The sequence below is a fragment of the Halictus rubicundus genome, chromosome 8 (genome assembly GCF_050948215.1).
Source record: "Halictus rubicundus isolate RS-2024b chromosome 8, iyHalRubi1_principal, whole genome shotgun sequence".
Lineage (NCBI taxonomy): Eukaryota > Metazoa > Arthropoda > Insecta > Hymenoptera > Halictidae > Halictus > Halictus rubicundus.
The window spans coordinates 1,649,107-1,676,351 of record NC_135156.1 but is presented as its reverse complement, the minus strand read 5'-3'; the positions used below and the strand labels follow the sequence as shown (position 1 = coordinate 1,676,351).

The following is a 27,245-nucleotide window of genomic DNA, read 5'->3' as shown; positions in this document are numbered from 1 at the left end:
GCGAATGAATGTTGGTACACTTACTCCCCGCATCCTATCTGGGGTTATTGATGCTCCAAAGACGGACTGGCGGACGGTAGGTATATCAGGTCAGTTTTTGTCTACGGTTCTTGCAAGTCGAGACCGATATTAGCAGACGCCTTGATCGAAGTGTACCGTGAGTGGTACGATGCATGACTCGAATGAGAGAGCGGGTGTACGTTCGGTTATGGACATTATTTATAATTTCGAATAATTTCGAATAGTTTCAACTTCGATTTGGGTTGTTCGACTTCGCGTATGCACACAATGGCCACTTTGACGGAAGTAGGGGACAGACGAATTTTGATAGTTAAGGGGACCGGCAGGCATTTGGCCTTGACTGTCACGCCAATCCTCGAACGGTCCTCGAACGGTCAGTAGGGAAAACTGATTGTGGAATGGTTAAAATTTTTTTGTGGAACTACGTCGCGTCACCGACGAGATATATATAAAGACTGCCAGCCTTACGGGAGAATGTGTCGCTCGAAAAACACGGTGTTTTCTACCGCCCTCTAGGATAGATTTTGGCTGGAGTAAGAAACAGAAGGCCAACGACGGTATCTCGTCGGTGCAGAAGACCACGAAGGAAATTCTCGTCGGCGAGAAGGTGAATCATCACGGAACCATATCGATTATCAAATGTTACATTCTCCGACAAACGTATTCAAATTAAACAGATATTTTTTTTAGTGTTGCTTTTTAAGATTTAAAATATTAAAAGTAAAACTAATATCAAAGACGCAAAATTCGTAAAAATATTTTACGTAAGAAATGATTAAAGCATAATCTTAGGAAAATCAATTTCTACTTCAAATTTCATATGAGATACCTTAATTTGTAATTTAAAAATATTTCATGAACAAGCATTATTCCCTTACACTTTTTTTATAGAAAATTGTTCCAAGAATCGATCTGTGGGAACAGAAATATGTTGAAAACCAGAGTAGCGTTTATTTAACTTACTATTCCGAATAGTATAGAGTTTGAGAGAGAATCACGTGGATTAATTAATATAATATAAAATCATATAATTGTAGGAGCAAAGATGGGCAAATTTTTATTGAAATAGACATTTCAAACAGCGAATAAAAGATAAAAAATGATTTGTTACGCATCAAATAAAAATAATTATGTTATCTCTATTCCACACGTAATGAATTTATTCGACGAATAAAGATTTTTTTATAAAGACCGACCAACAGCCTACAATGTAAGCAGATGGAGAATCCAACATTATTGGCAATTTATGCTTTTATGTTTTTAATCAGAACAATATTGTTAATACGAATGAGTTGTAGAGCTCATCCCGATCAAAATGAGTCCAAACACGACATCATTTGGACTGTCTTTAATGAGATTGTAATTTTTATCGAACATTACGTATCAGTGAAACTTGTTCGATTATACTCGAATTTCACCTCATTTTCATCAGAAAAATCCTGTCCATTCACTCGTCACAATTTTATGAGGATATATGGAAAAATCTAAAAGTTTAAACTTTCATACGTGCGCGATTCTCCATCCGCTTACATTGTATGTCGTCTGTCGTCGCTGGGTCTTTGAAGCTCGGCGCTCGGCAAAAGTTATTCGAACATTTATTCGAAGCCTTCGAATAGAAAATACAGATAAAAGATGAAAAAATTATTCGAAGTTCGAATAAATCCGCTTCGAATAAAAAAAATTATCTTTTTTCGTCGGATGAATTCTCGTCGAATAAAATTATTTATTGGATACTCGTCGAATAAAGATACTTTTTTTATTCGAACCTTCGAATAAGGAAATAAAAATTTTTTTATCTTTTATTCGTTATTCGAAATTTTTATTTAGATAAATATTTTGCCCAACTCTGGTCGGAGAATGTAACATTTGATAATCGATATGGGTCCGTCATGAATCACCTTCTCACCGACGAGAATTTCCTTAGTGGTCTTCTGCACCGACGAAATACCGTCGTTGGCCTTCTGTTTCTTACTCCAGCCAAAATCTATCCTAGAGGGCAGTAGAAAACACCGTATTTTCCGAGCGACACATCCTCCCGTAAGGCTGGCAGTCTTTATATCAGCAGAGAGGATTGGAGAGTGCTCACGCCCGGGGTTTCGGCGTTCCCACTTTCGCGACATCGCCGCATTAGCATGGCACAGAACCGTGTCGTCTTTCCTGGAACAAAACCGTGTCGTCTTTCCTGGAACAGAACCGTGTCGTCTTTTAGCATGACACAGAACCGTGTCGTCTTTCCTGGAACAGAACCGTGTCGTCTTTCCTGGAACATAACCGTGTCGTCCTTTAGCATAAAACCGAACGCACATTATTTTTTTAACCAGGATTAGAACGTACAGCTTAATTGTTGTATATGAAATATGTAACTAACATGTAAATCTTGGGTACAAAATCTCTAGTTAATATAAATTAAGAATAATATTAATTGTAATGATACGTATTTTATTTCTTTCCAATTTTGTAGTTGCAAACTCTAGTTGTAAAAAATGGAAAACCCGGAAAAATTCGAACAAATACAGATTTCATATCGAAGTTTAAAAGCGACCACCCTGAAAATTAATTTAATAATGAGCTATTGTCATCAACACTATCTTAAATTTTTTCATATATTTAGCTACTGTTATTATTAATTGAAAAAAATTGTCTTTCATGAATAAATATTTTTTCCACCTCAGCACCATAAGATTTTTACTAGATGACTTTAAAAACACATTAGAACTATTTTTAAATAATTTTACTCAAAAACATTCTAGTTTACTCTTTATTTCACCGTTCTACTAATTTTTTATGGGCTGCATTGCAGCTCTGTTTAACACTCATTTACAACTCGATACCATAGTACCATCCATATTCAAGGAAGAACAATTTTTTGCGACGATCATTGAAAAAACAAAATAGTTTTCACAATGCAGTACTTTTAGTGCGTTTGTGATTTAGCGCCCAGAACACCTACCTGTGTTCTGTGTCCCATCTGGAGTTTTATGGTACGCTAACAATCGCTATTGAGTCGCAAGCCAGACCGTACAAGCGAATGCATCCACAACTTCCAGAAACCTGCCTCCAAACCTAATTAAAGGAAGGCTAAACATGCAGTGTGCACGAAACTCCTCAAAAGAGGTGGATTCCAGTCGCTCGTGTCATAAACCGCATTCGATACTTCATCGACAGGGTGATCTTACATATTGCCGTAACAGTTCCTGAACACATTATCATTCATCTGAAACTGCTTTGTACGGTATTACACACGCCACATAATTTTTATTTTCTAATTTTGTCAAAGTAGTATATATAACAGAATCATACAAGTGTCTACAATTACTTGAATTCCAAAATACTGAGCGTTTCTTCCTCTGCGACTGTAAAAAAGGACTTAAAAAGAATGTTTAGATAACAGGTGGGCTGTCCTTCCAAAAGGCACCTGTGGCCGATCGAGATGAAACTTGGTGAGTATGTAAAACTCAACATTCTGAATAACTTTTTCCTATACATGTAACCGCGGCTCAGCCATAGTTTCGGAGATATTCGCGGAAAACTGCAGCTACTACTACATTGAATTTTGCCTATACGTGTACGTCCGAGGCGTGCGTATTGTGTTTCCCCGGTGCTTTTCGGAAGTACAGCCGGAGGTATAATTCAAGTTTGTGGGGTTAGGCCGTTGAGGGGACGGCACAATGTGTCATTGGGAGTGCACAATCGGTGAATCGACACAATGATCTGTTTATGTTTTTTCCGCTAGAAATGTGATACGCACGCCTCGGACGTGCACGTATAGGAATATCTCCGAAACTATGGCCGAGCCGCGGTTACATGTATAGGAAAAAGTTGTTCAGAATGTTGAGTTTTACATACCCACCAAGTTTCATCTCGATCGGCCATCGGTGCCTTTCGGAATAATATCCAAAAATTATTTAATACAAAGCGGGATATAATCCGGTGTAAGTTAAGAAGTAATATCATTGATCTTCTAATAAGTAATATCACTGAATAAGTTAAGAAATAATATCATTGATGGAAAAGCAAAAAATGATTTATTACATAGGAATGCAGATATCGATAGAAATACAGATATAGTAAATATGTTCCAGTGTTCAAATCCTGACGACTAACGCATTTTTAAAAAATTTTATTATGTTTTATCATTGTATATTTATAATATCAATTTAAATCGATTAAATTTCAATATAATGATAAGTACCGATTTCATTTTGATAAAACATAGCAGGCCGCCGAAAATTATCGGAAAGTAGTAAAATATATCACCTAGCAATTCCATTTAAATTATATAATCAACATGGATCAGACAGGACGTCAGTATGAATCAACGTTCGAAATTACGATAACATAAAAGGGAGAAAAGACCGCACTGGTTCAAGTAAAGGTAGATGAACTTATGTCACATCACACAAACGTAACAGTAACTTGTTCGGAAACCGGAAAATGAACACAGGATATTTATAAAGATTTCTTAAAATTTAATATATACATTTGATATATAAATAATAATATATAATAATAGTAAATAATTCTGTTGTTAGTAAATAAATACATGTTATTTATAATTCAAAATGCAATTTCATGCGTGAAATTTAATCGATTGAAATTAATAATATAAGTAGACAATGATAAAACATAATAAAAAAAAATGCATTAGTCGGCAAGATTTGAACCCTGGTCGTTCGGCTGAAAACTTGGTACGCTACCGTCGTGCCACACCGATTCTTGTAATCTAGGAAAAATACGGCATTATATAAGAAATAATGAAACTTTAATCGTCAATATCTCGAAAACTATTGAGTATCTGCCCCTATAATGGTATATATTCGTGAACAGGAGAACGAGATCTATAAGTGTGCAAAATTTCAACAGAATCGGTGACCCGAAGGTCGTGGCCTCTCCTTTTAGCCTTGGAATCAGGCCTCTGGAAGTTGCGAATGCGTTTGCTTGTACGGTCTGATTTGCAACTCAATGTCGATTGTTAGCATACCATAAAACTCCAGATGTGACACAGTAGGGATGTGCGGGCCGGCTCGTGAATCGGGCACTCGAATCGGGACACGTCGAGCGGTCCGAGCCTTTCGGACGGCCCATGACCCGACTTCATCGAGCGCGTTCGAAAAGAATCGGGCAAGTTCGGGCGAGCGAGTTATCGCAATACCCAAGATTCAACTCTGCGTTCTTTTTGAAATAGATAATGGTAATAATACTATTTCATTTGTAACTTATAACGTGATTTTTAATATATTTGATTTTTTTAATAACTACATTAGGTATATTCGGCAAGTATGTGCGTAACCTTTATTTGTATTAATATTTGAAATAATGCACGTTTCACGTGAAAAACTTAAAAGACAATATTTCCGGCATTTTGACGAATTTGTTTCGAATGAACTTACATATAAATCGATAATATCATTAACTCCTTACGGAGTTACATACACATAGAAGGTATATAAATATGGTAAATTATAATAATTTTTTGGAGAGTGATGTTATTATTAACTTCTATATGGCTTGCTTAATATCGTGTTATTTATACTTACTGAACTATCATTAACCTTACGTAAATTGTGCAACGCCTACTGACTCCGTGAATTCATTTTCTCACGTAAGCCTCGCAGGATACTGCACAAAGATCCCTTGTTCAAGGATCTTTCCCCGAAACTTGCATCGCCTTTCTCCTTAGTGTCTGCCTGCGATGTGTGAATTGTCATTGAGTGGAGTACGGCTGGTCTGTCTTCCCGCTTCTAGACCCGTACCCAAGCCCGTAACGAATTCTTAGGGCCAAGCATGCCAATAAATAACTAAAAAATGACAGTGTCTCACTCGATCGTAAAACAGATCCAGACATGATGTCTGAGCATGGGCAATCATGATGTCTAGACAATTCTAGAAAAATATAATATTAAATTCCCTACATTTCAATTTAAATAAGATAAGCTAATTTTTAAAGTAAGTGAAATTACAATCAAAGTAAATACTTTTGTCTACACGTATAACTCCACACAATCAAATTGTACAAAAATTTTAACAGCTTATAGCTGGCAAAGATTATTCGAAGAAAATTATTCGAAGCGTTTGAATAGCAATACAGATCAAATTATATCGTGTTTAGTGTCATTTTAATCAGAAAAACTCCACAAATAGGTTGATGGAAGTGCTATAAAAAAATAATGAAAAATAAAGAAGTTTTGTAATTTGATTAGTAGTAGTTTCACACCGATATACCTGCTCTCGCCTCGGATCGCGCGGCTGCCGTTTATTGCACCGCTGGGCGACCGAGGTGGCACGAGCTTCTGGGCCTGGGCCGACGGGGTTCGAAGCCGCTTATTCAAGCTGACGAAAATTATTCGAAATTCCGAAGAATTAGTCGTAGCCTCCGAATAACAGTACAGATAAAAAATGAAAATTTAATTTGAACCTTCGAGTATAAAAAAGTATTTTTATTCGTCGGATAAATTCTCATCTAATAAAATTATTTATTCGACACTCGTCCAATAAAGATGCTTTTTTTTTATTCGAACCTTCAAATAAAAAATAAAGATAAAGTATCTTTTATTCGAATTTTTATTTAAATAATTTTTTATCCCAAATAATGCCCATCTCTGCGAGGGCCGTTAGCACCGTGAAAGATTTACTTAATATTTAATTGAATTTAATAATTACAAAGAGTGTATCATGAACAAAGTGCATGCACTTGGAACTGTTACAGAAATATGTAAGATCACCCTTTCGATGAAGTATCGAATGAGGTTTATAACACGAGCGACTGGAATCCGTCTCTTTTGAGGAGTTTAGTACACACTGCATGTCTAGCCTTCCTTTAATTAGTTTTGGAGGCAGGTCTCTGGAAGTTGTGGATGCATTCGCTTGTACGGTCTGGCTTGCGACTCAATAGCGATTGTTAGCGTACCATAAAACTCCAGATGGGACACAGAACACAGGTAGGTGTTCTGGGCGCTAATTCACAAACGCACTAAAGTACTGCAATTGTGGAAACTATTTTCTTTTTTCAATGATCGTCGCAAAAAATTGTTCTTTCTTGAATATGGATGGTACCATGGTATTGAGTTATAAAAGAGTGCAATGCAGCCCATAAAAAATGAGTAGAACGGTGAAATAAAGAGCAAACTAGAATGTTTTTGAGTAAAATTATTTAAAAATAGTTCTAATGTGTTTTTAAAGTCATCTAGTAAAAATCTTATGGTGCTGAGGTGGAAAAAATATTTATTCATGAAAGACAATTTTTTTTAATTAATAATAACAGTAGCTATATATATGAAAAAATTTAAGATAGTGTTGATGACAATAGCTCATTATTAAATTAATATTCAGTTTGGTCGCTTTTAAACTTCGATATGAGATCTGTATTTGTTCGAATTTTTCCGTATTTTCCATGTTTTACAACTAAAGTTTGCAACTACAAACTTGGAAAAAAAATAAAATACGTATCATTACAATTAATATTATTCTTAATTTATATTAATTAGAGATTTTGTACACAAGATTTACATGTTAGTTAGATATTTCATATAAAACAATTAAGCTGTACGTTCTAATCCTGGTTAAAAAAATAATGTGCGTTCGGTTTTATGCTAAAAGACGACACGATTTTCTTCCAGGAAAGACGACACGGTTCTGTTCCAGGAAAGACGACACGGTTCTGTTCCAGGAAAGACGATACGGTTCTGTGTCATGCTAAAGACGACACGGTTCTGTTCTAGGAAAGACGACACGATTCTGTGCCATGCTAAGGCTGAGCAGATGTCAGCACTATATCGGGAACGCCGAAAACCCGGGCGTGAGCACTCTCCTATCCTCTCTGATATTCTGTTTATATATATCTCGTCGGTGACAGGGGCTGACAGTCTTTAACAATATCTCGTCAGATCATGACCAGCGCGCGCTGCATTGACCTTCTTCTTTCGAATGAGCCATTTTCCACCGAAAAATATTCTCACATAAAGACAAAAAGTTAGCGGTCACTCTACCTTATCGCGGGTCTACGGCGACTTGACCCTTAAGTCTATGCTCTATTGCAAGTGTTTTCGATGATGAACCGCGAGGTGGGGCCACAGCCGTCTATTTATACACAATCAGTTGGCTGAATGGCGGGAGGGCGCTACTTGCGATCGGGTGTATAAGGGTTTCTTCGCGAAATTGGCCCTCTTCGCGGATCTAACCGATTACGTTTCCATCGCGTAACACGAGAGACAATACGCGTGAAGTGGTTCGAGTGTTGCTTCACGATTTTCACGACAATGTTGTCTACAACACGACATTTCCCATTCATCTAAACGCCGTCGATGTATACCCTCGTCGCGAACCTGGAGACCGGCGACAGAAACCATGCCGCAGCACAACCCCCAACAGAGCAGGATGACGACAATGACAGCGATGTATCGTCATCGTTTAGTCAGCTAGGGGAAGCCGACAGCAAGTAAGTAAGTAAACATCGAATTTACCCCCATGACCAGCCACGTTTTCCTATCTCTCTTTCCCTGATTACACCGTGGTCGATACACTCTGTTTTACGAGTGTATCCTTTTACTCGGAAGTACCAATGAGCAGACTTTTTTTATTGGTGCATACTTCGTGATTACTACGACAGTGATTAAGTGATTAACGTATTTAGTGAGACAGGATAAATGATGATAAATGATTACGTGTCAAAATTGGCACACCGATTAATTAAATACAAATTCACGAGTTATTCGAATTTCTGTGAAATAATCGGCTCTAGCGATGAGATAATTCATTGATCGGCTATCGTGATTCTTGATGTATGAATCAATCGTACAGTTCCAATAAGTGGAAGTTTAATCATTGGAAATGGAATTTTTTTCAATTTTTATGTGGTTATCCATGAGTCAATTGTGGCGTGGCGAGGAGAAAAGGATCACGATAATTCGCGAGTTTATATATACGTATATACGTATATGTATCACAAGCTTCTCACTACAAATTCACTAAAAGTTCTCCTTATATATACATAACAGCAGACGTTGCAACGCTCGATAGGTAGAGTGCAGGAGTATAGGTAGGGATGGTTTTCATGCATGGTGGTATGATATTGTTGATCTGGTTGATACGGTCGCCTGAACGAAACGTCACGCGGCTGAAATGTTTCACGAGTAGCCAGCCTTTTGTCATTGCAGCTAGGCGACTGGAACGAACGTAGGTCACTGACCGGTGAACTCTGACCGAATATGACGTCATTGAGTGTATGCTCTACGGGGGAATTTATTTTTGTGTCAATGCATGGGAGGTTCTTCGTGTCGGACTATTTATGCCCTTCAGTGCATGTTGCGTGTTTCGTCAAACCGATTACGTCAAACGCGCTAACCTGTTCTACCTGAAGTGACGTTTCACGTATTTCTACGTTTTAACGTTATGTAACGTTGATCACAATCGGTTACTTTTTCCTGCTTCTTGACGATGATGCACACCTTCGTGCATAAGTTAATGGACATCGATTTCAGTCATCGTCAAGATTATGAAAATTGTGCCATTTAAAAATAACGGTTGTATCACTGAAATTGCAGTATTGAAATTTAAATATTTCATAACCGAATGGTTTGTTGACATACGCCGGTTAATACCTTTTTGCAAGAAATGTCTCGGTGGTAGCGATTGGTTAAAAAAATCACTTAGCAACAAATTGAAACTGCATTAAATTACTTCCCCTTCGAAACAGAATAAATTGTGTTTGGATTATTTTTCGAATAACGTATAGTTGTGACTTTAATTGGATTTATAGATTAAAGTCGAGCACCCTGCATAACCAGAATTGTTTCTTGAACATCGACAAACTCTAATCTGTATTGACTGCCTTCTAGAACAAACCGACATTCAGAGGGTATTCGTTCAGAGCTATCAATATTAGACAATTTATAAGACAAAAATGGATATAAAATAAAAGCTATTACTGACCAAATGTTTTAAAGTTTTGTATACATGTTTAGCTACATAGTGTTATTTTTCTGCAGTTATCTTCACAGTTATCTTCAGTATTACATAAATTATTGTATGATTCCCGCAACATTTAAAAAATTGTTATATACATTTAAAATAGAGATCCCTGTTTTGTGAACTAGAATTATGTTAATATCGATGACAGTTCTTTCTTATTGCTTGAAGAAATTTCAATTATAATGAATTTCTGCTTTATACGACCGCCATTTTGTTAAAAAAATGGACCTTGAATGACCTTGGAATAATATAGTTACTGAATTCCTAATGAAAGGGACTATCATTGTAGGTGTTTAAAAAAGGATGGTTCCATTTAAAAAAGTCAAGGTGACCTTGATATCCCTAAAAAAATTACATAAAAACAAAATGTTTTTGGCATCGTGTCAGCCCCATTGTACCATTCAACTTTGTCCTTACCATATTTTACGTATCTTTAGAAACAACAAAGATATTTGTGGTGCAAACGTTAGGTGACTCACCCTGTATATATACAGGGTGTCTCACCTAACTCGAGCATGTAAAATATCTAGCTTGTTTTTTATGATAGAAAAAATGTCACAGGAAAACATTAGTTGGTTCAGAGGGGCAAAAATTATAATAGGCAACAAAAATTGGTTCACGGTTATACCTATGTTTTGAGAATTCAGTCATCGAAGCTTTTTTAAATGGAATAATATATTTTTATAATCCCTGTATGATAGCCAAGATTAAGACGAATCCAACGACCTGTAATATTATGATCTTTACGTGACCTTGAGTATGAAAAATTCATAAAAGTAGGGTACTTGATGTAAATAGTGAAATAACGAGGACATGATCCCCCTATTGTTTCAAGAAATGTTCTTGAACCTTGACTAATGACTGTAAACACGCTTACTGTTGCGAACGTTAACTAATGGCGCTGGTTTGTATGAAAAACGTTCTAAAGTGCGTAACAATAAATTTAATAAAAACAACTGAGAACATACAAAGTTCAATGCCAAGTCCTAGGCAAAAGTTATAAGGTTTAAGTCCGTACAAATGTTAAAGTGTTCTTAACCTAATGAAGGTTCGTAGCGTTCTGGTCCTAGTCTTTGGTAGGGACAAACAGGGAACGAATCACCAGTTTGGGGCGTAATCCAAAAACTGTGCAACGCCTACTGACTCCGTGGTTTCATTTTCTCACGGAACCTCGGAGGATGCTGCACAAAGATTCACTGTTTCAAGAATCTTTCCCTGAAACTGGTGTCGCCTTTCCGCTGACAATGAGTGTGGGCCTGCGATGCGTCAATTGTCATTGAGTGGGGTACGGCTGATCTGCTTTCCCATTTCGAAACAGGACACTTAACTTTCAGCCGTACCCAAGTCCGTAATAAATTCTTAGGGTCAAGTATATCAATAAAGAACTCAAAAATGACAGTGTTCCACTCGATCGCAGCGCAGACCCAGACACGATGTCTAGACAATTCTAGATACTTACAATAAATTGTAAACACTGATACAAATTCTGCTCCTGATTTTGAGAATCGTGTCGCTTTTTGTACATGGGCATTGCAGCAAATACAAAGATATAAACATTTCTTTTATGACATTCTCTTTACTAACGAAGCTACTTTTTCCAACCATGGACAACTGAATACACATAATATGCATTATTAGTGCCCTGATAACCCGAAATGGCGTTGATAAGTTGTACACCAGCGTCCATAGAGTGTAAATTCATGATGTGGAATCGTTGGTGATAACATTTTTGGATCATTTTTCATCGATAGTACTTTGAATGGTCTAAAATATGTTAATTTTTTAAGTGACATGTTACCTGATTTACTGGAAAACGTTTCCCTGTTTCAGAGAAATCGAATGTTTTTTTCAATATGACGCGACGGCTATCCGGAACACAATGCATTAATAGTTCGCCAAGTATTAGACCAAAATTTCTGCAACACTAGATCGGTCGTGGTGCAGATATTCGATGGCTTTCACGTTCGCCTTACAATAAAATCAGAGGTTTATAACGACATTCCCACAACACCGGAAAATATGAGAGAACAGATTAGAACCGTATGTGTTAATATCAGTGATCAAGTTATGAGGAGGGTCAGAGAATCGTTCATTAATCGGTTACATAAATGTATTGAAGTTAATGGACATCATTTTCAGCACTTGTTGAAATTTTCCTTAATTATTTATTCTGTCATCGTTATTTCACTATTTACATCAAGTGCCCTATTTTTATAAATTTTTCATACTCAAGGTCACGTGAAGGTGATAATATTACAGGTCGTTGGATTCGTCTTGACCTTGGCTATCATATAGAGATTATAAAAATATATCATTCCATTTAAGAAAACTTCGATGACCTTGAAATCGCAAAAAATATAACCTTGAACCAATTTGTTTGTCTATCATAATATTTGCACCTCTGAACCAACTAATGGCTTCCTATGACTGTTTATAATATAATATGTTTCCTACGAATTCTCGTCATAAGTCAGTTGCGCGGTTCTGGCGACTGACAATTAGACGAAATCTGAGGTTCACGCCGAACGTTGCATTTGAAATACACAGTACACGCTGGAAACCCAAAAGTCAGTATCCGTTTCTAAGTCATGAACCAATGACTACTGACGGATAGTGACAAGAAAGCTGAGAAAATTTCTTTCTCCGATGCAATGTTGCACGTAGAAACGGACAGCGAAGCTCGAGAGCGGGGAATACCCCGCGGTGGTGTGGGTAGTTCCAATAACTCCCAACCGCGAAGCGGGCACTGACTTGCAACGGGAATTCACTGTACATCTCGGAATTGTCTTAGAACAAGTTGGCAACCCTACTCTGGATCGTTTCACGAAGAGTGATCACACTTTATATGCAGAACGTTACGGATTTTTATGATCTTTTTTTTCCGTGGGAAAAATGTTTTTCGCATACCCCGGGTCCCTGGGGGGAGTCGGGGTTATGTGGGACTACCCCTGGGGAAAATCCCCAAAGGCTACCCACTAAAAAACCCACGCCCATCTAAGCTAAAGGGGAGGTGCCTGGATCACGCGAGTACTCAACAGGACACCTCCCAGCTATCATCATACCCCGGGGGAGGGGTTAACCTCCCCCATTGCCTACGCTACAAGACCCCGGGCGGGGGTACCCGCCCGGTGTCCCCATCCCTGGAGCCTTCGGATTAGGCTTCCCGAGCCCCAGCTCGGTCCACCCACAGCTCCCGGGGTCTTCGTGCCCCGCTCGGAGCCGGTGTCCCGGAGGAACCAGCCTCGGCCGAGGCAAAAAGACGCCGCCACTGGAAGGAAGGGCCGTCGGAGGCGCGATCCGGCACGCCCCGACCCTTCCTTACCCAAAACCCCCCACGGAACCCCCTCCCCTAGGGGAGGGGCTGACCGACCCCCCCCCCCCCCCATACTAGGAAACTAACCCGGGGGTGTGATTTTTATGATCTGGAACAGGTTTAACTCTGTAGCGGCGTGAAGTAAGCGTGAAGAGAGAAAGAGAAAGAATGAGTGAATACGTGTGAAGGAGCGAAAGAAAAGATAGAACGTAGAGACGCGTGCGTGTAGTTTTTAGAGAAGCAAACGAACCAGCGTGCGAGGCGGTTGCAAACCGCGTGTAAAAAATAATAAAAGTGAATTCCAAAAATACAGCGTGCAAAGTGAATAAAAGCAGCCTAACAATTGGTGACCCCGACGGCCAACCGACGGATAGTCTAATAGTAGAAATGTCAGAGCCGAGCGTTGAAGAATATGACGTTAACAAGGTCAGTATAAAAATTCCGCCATTTTGGGTAGACAAGCCAGAGATATGGTTTTACCAGGTCGAAGCCCAATTCCAAATCGGCAACATTACACAAGAGGATACTAAATTCAACTATTTGATTGCCCAATTAGAACCAAAATTTATAGAAAATCTGTGGGACATTATTCAAGATAGGGGCGCGAATAAATACACGATGGCGAAGCAGAGATTGTTGAATACATTTAAAGAAAGCGAAAATAAACGCATAAAAAAGTTAATTACAGGAATGGAATTAGGAGATATGAAACCCTCACAGTTGCTTCGCAGGATGAGGACACTAGAAAACACAGACGATATATCGGAAAAAGTCCTGAAGACTCTGTGGCTGGAGAAAATGCCGGACCACGTGAAAAACGTCCTCGTGGTGAGTAATGAAACGCTGGACAGAGTAGCGGAAATGGCAGACAAAATGGTGGAAATGACGACAAACACGGAAATAGCTGGTATTGGTAAGGAGACACCGTGGAAAGAGATCATGTCGAAAATTTCTGACCTAGAACAACAGATCGCAGTCTTGAATGTATCACGAAGATCACGATCAAGAAGTGGGAGTTTCGATCGAAGCCGAACGAGGAGCGGGAGCAGATCAAGGCGAGTGTTCGATCCCAACGGTAAATTTTGCTTTTACCATTTTAGATTCGGGAATCGGTGTAACCCGGAAAAATGTAAGCAGCCGTGCAGCTGGAAGAACCGGGAAAACCCCACTCAGCAGTAGATGGTGCGGTAAGATCTGCTGCATCGGGAAAAAAAGATTGCCGAATTCCGATTATTTGTAAGGGACAAGAAAACAGGGATGCAATTCCTAGTCGACAGCGGAGCGGATATTTCACTAATACCCGCAGATTCAACGTCAAAGGGTTCGTGCGAATACAAACTGTACGCAGCAAACGGTACAGAAATCCCCACATACGGCATAAAAATTCTTACTGTGGATCTGGGATTGAGACGCCCATTCCAGTGGCCGTTTGTGGTGGCCAAAATTAACAGGGCAATACTGGGTGCCGATTTTTTTAACCAGTTTCAGTTGCTAGTGGATATTCACAAAAGACGGTTGATTGACGATATCACAAAAATATCGATAAAAAACGGAATAATGCCTATATACGAAGACAATAAAATCAGCACATTGAATCAATCATATAAATTTTCAGATCTTCTTTGCTCGTATCCAGGGATCACAAAGCCAGGGATAGTAACGAAGTCGAAGGAACACGAAGTCAACCACTACATAATCACGAGAGGCCAACCAGTGCATTCGAAAGCGCGACCACTGGACCCGAAAAGAATGGAACTGGCAAAGCAGGAGTTCAAATATATGCTAGACAATGGCATAATACGACCCTCAAAATCGGAATGGGCGAGTCCACTACATATGGTAAAGAAAAAAGATGACACGATAAGACCCTGCGGAGACTACAGACGATTAAACGCACAAACCATCCCACATCGCTACCCAATACCGCGAATCGAAGATTTTCACACCACCCTACAAAACAAAAATATATTCTCAAAGATAGATTTAGTCAAAGCATATTATCAAATACCTATTGCGGAAGAAGATAGACACAATACAGCCATTATAACACCGTTCGGACTGTACGAATTCAACGTAATGAGCTTCGGGCTACGAAATGCACCTTCGACGTTCCAACGGTTTATAAACGAGGTATTCCGAGGCATAGATGTTGTATTTCCATACATAGATGACGTACTCATAGCTTCTACATCGGAGAAAGAACATCGAGAACATTTACAACTAGTTTTTGACAGGTTGCAAAAATACGGCTTACGCATAAATATGTCAAAATCGGTGTTTGGAGTCAAAGAAATAGAATTTTTAGGATACCTAATAACTGCCGAAGGCTCCCGTCCACTACCCGGAAAAGTACAAGCGATACTGAACTATAAATTGCCTAATACGATCCAAGATTTACGTACCTTTTTAGGAATGATAAATTTTTATAGAAGGTATCTGAAAGAGGCAGCACAAACTCAAGCAGTGCTGCACGAGATGCTGAAGGGCGCAAAGAAAAAAGATCGGAGAAAAGTACCATGGACGGAGGAAACAATAAAGCATTTTGAAAAGTGCAAAACCGATCTGGCCAACGCTGCTTTTTTAAGTTTTCCGAGACCAGAACTCCCACTATCGTTGTGCACAGACGCTTCAGATTGGGCGGTAGGATCGGTACTCCAACAATATGACCAAGGAAGCTGGAAACCAATCGCATTCTACTCGAAGAAACTAAATGATACGCAGAAAGCATACAGTACGTACGACCGAGAACTGCTAAGTATTTATTTATCCATCAAACAATTCAAACATATGTTAGAAGCGAGAGAATTTGTGGTATTTACGGACCACAAACCAATAATATTTGCATTTAACCAAAAAAATGAGAAAGCATCTCCTAGGCAGCAGCGCCAGCTCCAATACATCTCACAGTACACCACGGACATTCGTCACATAAGCGGAAAGGACAACATAGTAGCGGATACGTTATCAAGAATTGAAGAAATCTCTCAAGGAGACTATCACCAAATAGCCGAGGAACAGGAAAACTACGCAGAATTTAAAAAACTTAAGAGAAAACTCCATGTCATTAACCTTTAAGCAACGCGTATTGCCGACAGGAAGATCGATATGGTGTGATATATCGCAAAATACAATTAGACCATATATTCCCGAAAGATTTCGAAAACAGATATTCAACCAAATTCATGGATTAGCACACCAAGGAGTCAGAGCCACGGTGAAGCAGATGACAGCTCGATTCATTTGGCCGGAAATGAAGAAACACATTCAGGAGTGGACGAGAACATGCATAAGTTGCCAAAGAACGAAAGTAAATAAACATACAAAATCAAAATTTTCAGAGTTTCAGGAACCAGACGCGGGTTTTAGAGTGGTACACATAGATCTCATTGGCCCACTACCACCGTCAGAAGGAAAAATATACTGCCTGACGTGTATTGACCGATTCTCTGGCTGGATGGAAGTAATACCATTACAAGACATGACAGCGGAGACAGTAAGCAAAGCGTTCTACGAAAACTGGGTGAGTAGATTTGGCGTACCAAGCAGCATAATAAGAGACCAGGGAAGACAATTTGAATCGCGAGTATTCAGAAGCCTAATGGCCATATGTGGAGCCAAAGTTCTGCATACCACGCCGTACCATCCACAATGTAACGGAAAAATTGAGCGTTTCCATAGAACCCTGAAAACCGCTATAAAGGCACACAGTAAGACCAGATGGACGGAAACCTTGCCCACAGTATTACTGGGGCCGAGAGCAGCACTAAGGGAGGATGCCAATCACTCGGTGGCGCAAATGGTATACGGCACAAATATAAGACTTCCTGGAGAGTTTTTCGACCAACCGAATCTCGACGAGGAGCCCGAGCCGTTTGTAAGCAAATTGCAGCAGCACATGAACCTGTTAAAACCGACGAGGACAACGAGAGTCATAAAACAAAAGGTATTCGTACATAATGACTTAAAATCTTGTTCTCATGTTTTTTTAAGAGTCGACAGAATTAAAAAACCATTGGAACCAGCCTACAACGGACCGTTCCAAGTATTACAGAGGAGCGACAAATATTTCACGCTAAAAATTAAAGGGAAGGAAGTAAACATCTCCATAGACCGACTCAAGCCTGCATACATCTTGAGATCCGAAGGAGAAGACAACCATGAAACTCCGAGAGTAACAAACGGCAGAGCGAAACCGGATACACCAACGCGGGAGAAAAGAAATGTAAAGCCACCAATAAGATTTCATGCCGGATCATAACGTAAAAATGAAAATTGTAACACATTCCGTTTTCCAATATGTTGTATATAGTAAGAAGCTTAGAAACAATTGTGATAGCTAGAACAGTACATGTAAATATAGATATAGGAGAATTAGTCTAGATACGGTTACGGTTAGCGAAATGTACGAAACGAAGCGCACATTTACATATGTATCGTAACTCAGTTACTGAAGAGGGAGTGATGTAGCGGCGTGAAGTGAGCGTGAAGAGAGAAAGAGAAAGAATGTGTCAGTACGCGTGAAGTGAGCATGAAGAAAGAGAGCGAGGATGAACAAATGAGCGTGAAGAAAGAGAGCGAGTATGAACAAATGAGCGCGAAGAAAGAGAGAGAAAGAATGAGTGAATACGTGTGAAGGAGCGAAAGAAAAGATAGAACGTACAGACGAGTGCGTGTAGTTTTTAGAGAAGCAAACGAACCAGCGTGCGAGACGGTTGCAAACCGCGTGTAAAAAATAATAAAAGTGAATTCCAAAAATACAGCGTGCAAAGTGAATAAAAGCAGCCTAACAATTCCAAAAAATTGGATTTCGAACGATATTAGTTTTGTACATGAAACTTTGAAGACTACTTTAGAAAATACTACTTGTAACAATTTAACTTCTAAATTGTTATAAATAATGTTGTTAATATTCAATCTTAAAAATTGCCGCTTACAGTAGAATGGATTGATTTGAATTTTTTTTGTAGTATTTTTGAAGTGTCTTTTTATCCCGTGAATCCCATGGTGGAATGTTCATAATTTCCAATGTTACAAGTTTTTATGCTACGAATGACCTACCCGCGAAACGCGCTGTTTCGACGAGCCGTTGCACATAGGACGTCTATTTTCTTGTGAAACCCAATTTTACTAAACACCTTGTCATAGTAAACACCTGTTAACATCTGCTTAATCACAAGAAAAATTTTTATTCCAGTCCCAAATCACAAAATAATGAGCACCGTTTTCTCCCTGTGCCAACAAACTTGAAATTGGCAAATAACCTAATTAGAAATGGCGGACCTTCGTCCGTGCTTTCTGGAGCCGTAATTATGGTGCTCATAATCAGTCCGCAAAGTAGTCAAAGACACGATTCCATTCTATTAAAGTCGTTCATCGTATAGTTGTGTTGCCATAGCATCGTCCTACTACCCACGCTTAGTGCAGAAGGTATATGTTACACTACTGTGCCCGTATAAGTCACCATTTCAATATAATCCCGTCGTATTATCCAAGATGCACTTTCTTCCAGTCAGCTTAACTTATGTTTTTTTATTTTCACCCAGGATTGAGATGAGAAGTTTAGTCCGGATATATTAATCTAAAAGACATCGGTTGCCGATAGATATGAAATTTGGAGGATGTCATGAAGTATGTGGAAGGTCCCCAAATATAAAATGTTGACTTTGAGAATTCACTCGATTAAAAGATACATTATACTTCAAAGGAGGTCGCTCATTCAGTGTGATCGTTGCTTCAGACGTGTCTTCATATTGTTCCGCGAATTTGTTTAAATAGAAAATCGTCTATTGTTTTGGGGAGGGGAGCTACCGCCTCATTCCTCTGTGAAATATTCACAGAGGTGATAATAAAGATTAAATCCCCAGACTTCTCCTTTTTGCAATCCTAAACGCAGTGGTCCTATTGAGTCTCAATTACTTGAGTATTGGCACTACTTTCAAGATTAACCAATAAATGGTTAAATCCATCGTCTTTTAGGTAGTCCACCAGCAATTAGAATATATTGTTGTTCCCAGAGCATTATCTTATTATCGGGACATATTTCCAAGTGAAGTTCTTTAGTTTCCATATCCAGAGCTTTATCGTATTTTCGACGACCGAACGTCATGTCACCAATCTCAACAATATTTCCAGGTCAATCAGACCATTATTATTGGCAACTCTATCCATTGTTAGCATGCAGACTTCTCTATAATGGAAGTATTCATCAGGAATCGACACTAACCACCGACGAGATATATATAAAGACTGCCAGCCCCCGTGTTAAACTGCGAGTCTCAGAGTGGGTGCTGGGATCGGTCGGTAACGGCCCCAATGTCGAGATACTCTCGTCGGTTGTGGAACTAAGAACGTGGAACTATCACTGATCTCAAATACCAACATCGCTAAACATGCCGCGCTCGCTACCTAACTAGAACATTTGCTCGTGAATTACGGAAGAAACGTCAGTGACATAGGCAATAAATAAACGTATAATGCGTAGAATGAAAATAATTATCTTTTATTGTATAATTTCATTACACTCTTGTTGCCTTCTTATTTTCCATATTGTTCACCATTGTAATCATTATTTTATAATCGATAATTTATAGGTGTAATTAATTAATTTGGAACTTCATGCGATATTTATAAAATAATGATTATTCAACAAAATATATTCTGTAATAGTTATAGAATAAAAAAAAGAATAAATACAATATTCAAGTAATGACAAAATTCAATCGTTCTTATTGTGATCCGTAGTAAAAAACAGAAAATTAATTTTTTTACTTATTTAACCGATAATACCACTTCTAATGCTGGACTGCAATTATTCAAGTAGAGGTAGTGACGAAATAAAAGTGTTATGTAATGAAACTAACTTTCGACGGCTCTTATCCATATAAAGCTATTTGGTGGCATACTTGAATTCATGTGCTAAATAGTGAGTAAGTCTTACAACATCTTTCATTGAAAGGGCCTAGCCGATTAAGATGGTCAAAACTGCCCTTAGAGGTTTTTCAATTATTAATGAACCATTCGAAAGCTGACCCAGAAAAACCCCTCTGAGCAAAATTTCAGCCCCCTATCTTGCCCGTGAGGGTAGTTACAGGGTAAATTAGATTTCGCGCTTTTCCACGCATTTTCTACACTCTGATGCTTCCTAAAATTCTGAAAAAATGTGGCATATTTTGGATCCTAAGACAGATTTTTGAGAATTTTTTCAGATTTTTTTCTTGCAAACTGTGGTCGCAAAAAATGAAAAACCTCAAAAAAATCGGAAAAATGAACATTTCTCAAAAATATGAAAACATGCTATTTTGCTGTTTAGTGCCCCGATAAAGTACCATAACAGGCAGTGTCCTCACTTTTTTTTAGATTTTTTCTTGTGGGCACTTTTTGTCCAGACAAGAAAAACCGAATTTTTTCGCCGTTTCTGCTATTAGGAGGAAAGTTACACTTGTTGGTTTTATCGCAGGTATATATTAAGTCATTTTAAACATTATTACATCGAAACAAGTAAGTGTTTGACCTAAGAAATGTTTTAAGAGAAAAAATGGATTGTATTTTGTGCGATATATACCAGAATCTTCGGAACGTTTACAACATCGCCGGTTGGCACAGCGGTTAGGGCGTCGGGCTACGGAGCGGAACGCTGGTGTTCGAATCCCGTCGGTGGGAAAGTTTTTTTTCCATACGTCATCTTTATTTTTTCAATTTCTTATATGGTTTATTCATGTGATTTTAATTATATTTTTTAATGTTTTAAAAATATTGAGGAAACATTTTTAACTAACTTTTATTTATATCACTCCGCTTTTACTTCGAATTTAATGATATTATTTTCTTGGATTAGGCAATAAATTAATATTTATATTATTGTGTTCGTCCACGATTTCTGCCAGATATGAAATTGCTTGTGAAAATTGGTAAGATTCCGTGAAAAGAATTTTTAAATCTACTTCTGTCATTTCCGGAAAATCAAGAGTATCTACCGAGGATACTGTTTGAAATGGAGTCTTTTTGCAGTTCCAATTGTTTCCAATTTTTGGAAAGGTTTTGTTGTCTACTTGTTTGTGTAGAAGCTGATACTTTTGACCTAGTATACTATGCATTGCCTCTGGATCCCACCGAAAATAATGAACTTCCTGATCCGTATCATAAATGTCCACAGAACAAGTCTTTCATTCAAGTAACTATAAACGGGAATTACTTCCTCATGTACCTTACAATAAAGAGGAATGGCTTAGGCTTATTTGTACCTGACACCTCACTTTCAAAATAGTGGTAGTATGTAGCCCTTTTCTCTCAATTTGACACAAACCAATACTTTGCTGCATGTTATTTATTCAGAGTTCTTCTCATTTCCTTCCTAATTTCTGAAGACGCGAGGCTTAGAAACTAGATTAATGAATTTTAATATTAAGAATGTTAAACAGGACCGTAATGATGAACATATACAATTAGAGAATCGAGGAAATAATAGATACTGCAAAACTGTTTTTGTATGCATTTTAGTTAAAAATGTTACCCCAATATTTTTAAAACATTAAAAAAATATTGTTAAAATCACATGAATAAACCATATAAGAAATTGAAAAAATAAAGATGACGTATGGAAAAAAAACTTTCCCACCGACGGGATTCGAACCCAGCGTATCCGCTCCGTAGTCCGACGCCCTTTTTTTTTATGACAACATTTTTTATTTCGTGACCAACAATTACAATCTTTAAAGTTATACAAAAATGTGTAAAATATAAACGCTTATGTTGTGTAATATCTAGAATCTTACAGCTAATGTGCTTTAAACAGACTTGGTTACATTGCACTTAACATTATTGCGAGGTCGCTACCAGATTTGCTCTTTGGTATGTGTTTTAATTGGTTTTTGGGTAATTTGTTTAAGCGCCCAAAAGGTATTAATTTGGTCGGAGGAAAATGGCGCGTTCTTTTGGCGCGTATGTTTGCTTACTTGCTAAGATATGCTACTTATCCTAATTATCCTATTTCTTAATTATACGCGCAATTTATAATTAAGTTAATTTAAGAACTTAAGAGTAAGTGGGCTAATGTTATTTACAGGATTGGAGGGGGGGATGTACAGAGGGTTATGAAGGTATATGTAGAGTATTTACAATATTTACATGGTGTACATTTGCTATTATTTTCGAGCGCTCGCTTGTGACTCTTTGTAATATTTTTGGTTTGTTATTTTACGTCTGCTATTGTTATAACTCCGGGTTCGTGTAGAGTTAGGCGAGGGACAGAGTTTGGAATGAACCACCAGTACTTTCCCACTGTAAATGGGGTATTGTTTTTGTCTTTGTCTGAGAGCTGTTGACAGTATTTGGTTGTGTTTTGTGGGTTTGGAATGCATAATGGTGTGTATGTAATGGCTTTTGTGTTGCTTATCCTTTTGATGTGGTAGATTAGAGGGATGTTGTTTGTGTCTGATATGAAGCCGTTTTGGTCTAGGAAGGGGAACAGTTCGGGAGGAGTGTAGCCTGTGTTTAGTGAGTTTAGGATGTACTGGGGTTGTGAATGGAGTTTTTCAATCAGGATTTGTGTGTCTTGTGTTTCGAAAGATCTGGCGAAAAAGTTTCTGCACAGTTTAAGAATGTGATTGTCGATTCGTATGATGTTGGCTTTATTCAGGAGTGTGACGTTTTTGTAGCTTTTTTTAAAGTTCGACTCGGGTGTTTTGTGCATGTTTAGACATGCTCTGAGGCAATGTCTTTCGAAGATTCTTATATTTTCCATTTTATAGTTGGGAATGTTGTACCATATTGGGCAGGCGTATGTTATTATGGGTCTGATTAGTAGGAGGTAGCAGAGTATTTTGATTCTATTATTTAGGTATTTGGAAAAGAACAGTCTGGAGAGGCTTCGGAATAGGTTCTTTGCTTTGTTTAATTGTGTGTCTATATGATTGTAGAATGTCAGGTTGGTGTCAAGTATTACTCCTAGGTATTTGACTGTGGTTTTGTGTGGTATGAGGGTGGGAGAGTTGCTGTTTTCTTTTAGTTGGAATGTTTTCCAGTTTTTGTTTGTGTCGGAGCTTGTTTTTTTTTAACTTTGGGCGGAATAGGAGAGTTTCACATTTGTCGGTGTTTATTTTTAGTTTCCAGTTTATGAAGTATGTGTTGATTTTTTCGAATAGGGATTGGAGTCTGTTTTGTATAGTTGAGGAATTTCTGTCTGTGCTGTATATGATTAGGTCGTCTGCGAAGGCTATTGCATTGAGGGTGTTGTTAGTGTTAAGGGTAAATAGTTTTAGGAGTGAGGCTGTGTATATGTTGAATAGTAGCGGTGATGTTACTGTGCCTTGTTGTAGGCCGTTTGTTACTGAGAATGTTTTCGTTGCTCTGGCTTCGACTTCGTGGATTATAAATTTGCTATTATATAGCATGCTCCATATGATTTTTATCAGGTGAGCGGGGAAGTCGTATTTGTGTAGTTTGAATAAAAGGCCATCTAGCCATACCATGTCGAAGGCTTTTTCTAAGTCTATTAGGCATGCACCTACGCAGCTGCGGTTATTGAGGGCTTGGTATGTGTCTGACGTGAATTTGTTTATAGCGTGAAGTGTGGATGTTTGGTTGCGGAAACCGAATTGGTAAGGAGATAGGATTTTTTGGTTGTTGGAGTGTGCTAGGATTGGTTTATGGAGGATTTTTTCGAATATTTTGCTGATATTTGGGAGTAGGCTAATTGGTCTGTAGTCAGCTGTGTTATTACCGTTTTTGTTTTTCTTTTTAAGTGCTAGGGTCTTTGCAGTTTTCCACTTTTTTGGGAAGTAACCGTTGTTGAGTGAATTGTTGAAAAGGATGGTGTAGAGGAATATGTATTTGCCTGGGAGTTTTTTTAGGACTGTGTTTGGAATGTTATCGAAGCTGGAGGATTTCTTGTTGTTTAGATTTTTTAGTAAGGGTATGAGGTCGGCTTGTGATGTGAAGTAGTTTTTGATGTTGCTTTGTGTTGGGTTGTATGCGGGTGAGGCGGTTGTGAAATTTGTGAGCGTTACATGGTTGGCGGTCTCTTGTATGAATTTGTTTTTTAGTGTAGAGGTGTGTGAGTGTATTATGCGTTCTAGGTGGGGGTTACCCATTTCGTTGTTTTGACTGTGGGTGATTTCAAAATGTGCTCCTAATGTGTTTAGTTTGTCTATTGTATTTGTTATGTGTATGTTGTTGTCTTTGTTTGCTTTGTAGTTTGCTAAGTCTATTTCGGCTTTGTTGAGTATTTGTTTGCTGTTTCTGTGAATTGTGAGCGTTTCAATTGCTGCTGGGGTTTTTTTTCTGAATATGATGTTTATTTGTGTGAACGGATTGTGGGGGCCTTTTGATGATATTTGTTTTATTTTAGTTTCCCAGTAGGCGGAGAAGGATTTTTGGAATTCTTTGTCTATTTCTGTTTTTACGTCGTTTAGGAGTTTTGATAGTGCTGGTAGGGAGTTAGTGGAGAGGGGATTGTGGGAGGTTTTTATCTTGTGAATTTGTGAGATGATGTATTTCTTGCTGCTTTGGAGTTTTTTTATTTTTTTGTTAATGTAGATTTCTGAGGAGTTGGGAGTTTTGTGTGATGGGATTGTCCTTGCTATGGATTTGTAGAGTGCGTCTTCCAGTTTGTCGAGTCCTTCGTCGATTTCGTCGTTTTTTAGATTCCTGTTGTGGTCTATTTTTAGATCATTTATGCTTATTGTTGCGAATTTTTTAAATTTTTGCCAGTTTGCGGTGGAGAAGTTAGGTCTATTGTTTATTGGGTTTGTTTCTAGGTGTGTTACATTTTCTATGGAGATGGAAAATTTTAGAGCGGTGTGGTCGCTATCGAAGGGTATTGTTTTTAGGTTGCTGTTAATTAGATCGAGGAATTGTATTCTAGCGTCGTGTAAGCAGAGGTCGATGTAGGAGTTGCCTTTAGGGTAGGAAGGAAGGTCAGTGCTGCGTAGTTGCATGTTGCATTTTATAGCGTTTGAATTTAGCCAGTTCTTGAGGTGGACTCCCCTGGGGTGGTTGTTTGCATTTTTCCAGTCTACGTGGCGTGCGTTCAGGTCACCGGCCAGTATGTAATAGGTGTTCTGATTTGCGAGATTTAGATGAGATATTATTTTTTCGAGATCAGGTATGAACTCTTTTTGGTTGTTACTTGGGGCATAAGCTGCTATGATGAATAATTTTTCTTGTCTGGGGAGTGCGATTTTGATTATTGTTGTTTCTACCGCTGCACAGTTTGTTAGTGTTGGGATCTGTATTTTTTCGTGTTTGATTTTGCGTTTAATTAGAATTGCGGTACCGCCTCCTTGTGTTGCGTTTATTCTGTCTGATCTGTGGATGGTGTAGTTAGTGTAGGAGATTGTGTGTCTGTGGTTGAGTTTTGTTTCACTTAGTAGTACAATGTCTGGGTCGTGGTCGTTGAGTAGCTGTAGGAGGCTTGCTCTTTTTTGTTGGGAAATTAGGGAGTTTATGTTTAGTGATATTATGTTTAGTGGGGGGGGGGTGCTGTAATTGGGTTCTGTTAGGCATTGGATGTTGGTGGTGAGAGAGTCGGAATTAACTGAAATAGAGTGTATATGTTGGTTGTGTTGTTTTGTACTAATTGGTTTAGGGGTTTAGTTGATTTTTTATGTCCAGCAATATATCTGTAATTTGGGGTTGTGGGGTTTGTGGGTTGGTGGGTGTTGGGGGTAAGCTGTGCGCTATTTGGTTCTTTGGGTGTGTGTGTTTTGTTTATTTGTGGTGTGGGGATTGGAGTGATAGGATGCGAGCTTGGTATGATATGTTGGGGTTCTAATGTGATAATGTTTTTAGGTAGGTTAGGTGTGGGGTGAAAAGATTTGTTTGTGGGTGTACTGGCGGTTATTTTGCTGTATGATAGTTGCGGGTTTGTTAGTTTTTGTATCGCGTTGATTTTTTTAGTATTGGTTTCGTGTTGTTTGATTTGTTGGGTTAGTATGTTTTGTTTGTTATTCTTTATTGCTGGGCAGCCTTTGTACGAAGCTGGGTGGCCGTTGTTTCCGCAGAGGGCGCATTTCAAATTATTTGTGTCTTTTTGTGTGTTTCATAATTTACAATTACCTGGTTCGTGTGATTCCGCGCATTTTATGCATCGAAATGGTAGATTGCAGTTAGTGGAGGAGTGACTTAGTCTCTGGCATTTCCAGCACTGGGTGATTTCTTTTGAAATTATTTTCTCCCACGAAATTGATTCGTGGAGAATCTTTTTAATTTGGTGGGCGTTATTCATGTTGCTATCGGGTGTGAGGTGGACTATGTAGATTGGCAATTTTCTGTTTTCTAGAGTGGATTTTTTAGTTGTAAACCTGTTGACTTTTGTGAATTTAATGTTGTTAATTTTATGGTCGTTTAATGCCTCTAATATTGAGTCGTTTTCAAAGTCTCCTTCTAGGTTTTTTAGAAGAATCGTTTGGGATTTTGTATATTTGGGGGTGAAGGAGTGGAATGAAGTGTTTCTTGCTTTTAAAATACTCAATATGGTTACGTAGTTCTCGGGCAGGTCAATGTATAGAGTATGGCTGGTTTGTGTGGATTTCTTAGTTCGGAAGTTACCTGCTATTTTTTTGCCGCTGAATAGTATCTGGTTGATCGTTTCCTGGGCGCTTTGGTCTTGCACTATTATTGGGGGTGGTCTTGGCTTTTTTCCTTGGGATGCAGGTATGGTTGTAGCGTCGTCTGTGAGGCTGGTACGTTGATTTTGTTGATGCTTGATTTCTGGCTGCGTTTGTTTCGTGTTGGATGGTGGCTGGTTCTGTCGGGCGGGCTCCTGGGTAGTTGTCCCATTGTTATTTCCAGGTAAGATGGCCTCTTGACTCTGGGTTTTTCCGGCTTTTGCTGGCGATTTCGGTGTCGGTGTGTTTGAGGAGTTTGCTTCTAGCGCGTTCAATCGGGTCTGTAGCGATGTTATTTGTGCTCTTTGTTCCTCGTTTATTTTAAGGAGCAGAATGTTTTG

The 27,245-nt window shown here is 38.5% G+C and overlaps 1 protein-coding gene across 3 annotated transcripts in view; it reads left to right on the top strand.

The window, feature by feature from the left end:
* Positions 1-8,124: 8,124 nt before the first annotated feature.
* Positions 8,125-27,245, top strand: part of LOC143356642 (uncharacterized) — a 281,650-nt gene continuing 262,529 nt past the window's right edge. The window contains exon 1 of one of the 3 annotated variants that reach the window (XM_076792507.1): positions 8,125-8,455. In XM_076792507.1, the coding sequence (XP_076648622.1) occupies positions 8,322-8,455 (134 nt within the window). In that variant the 5' untranslated portion in view covers positions 8,125-8,321. Of the gene's footprint in view, positions 8,460-27,245 lie in introns of all 3 variants that reach the window. The other 2 variants (XM_076792509.1, XM_076792510.1) reach the window with 2 other exon arrangements.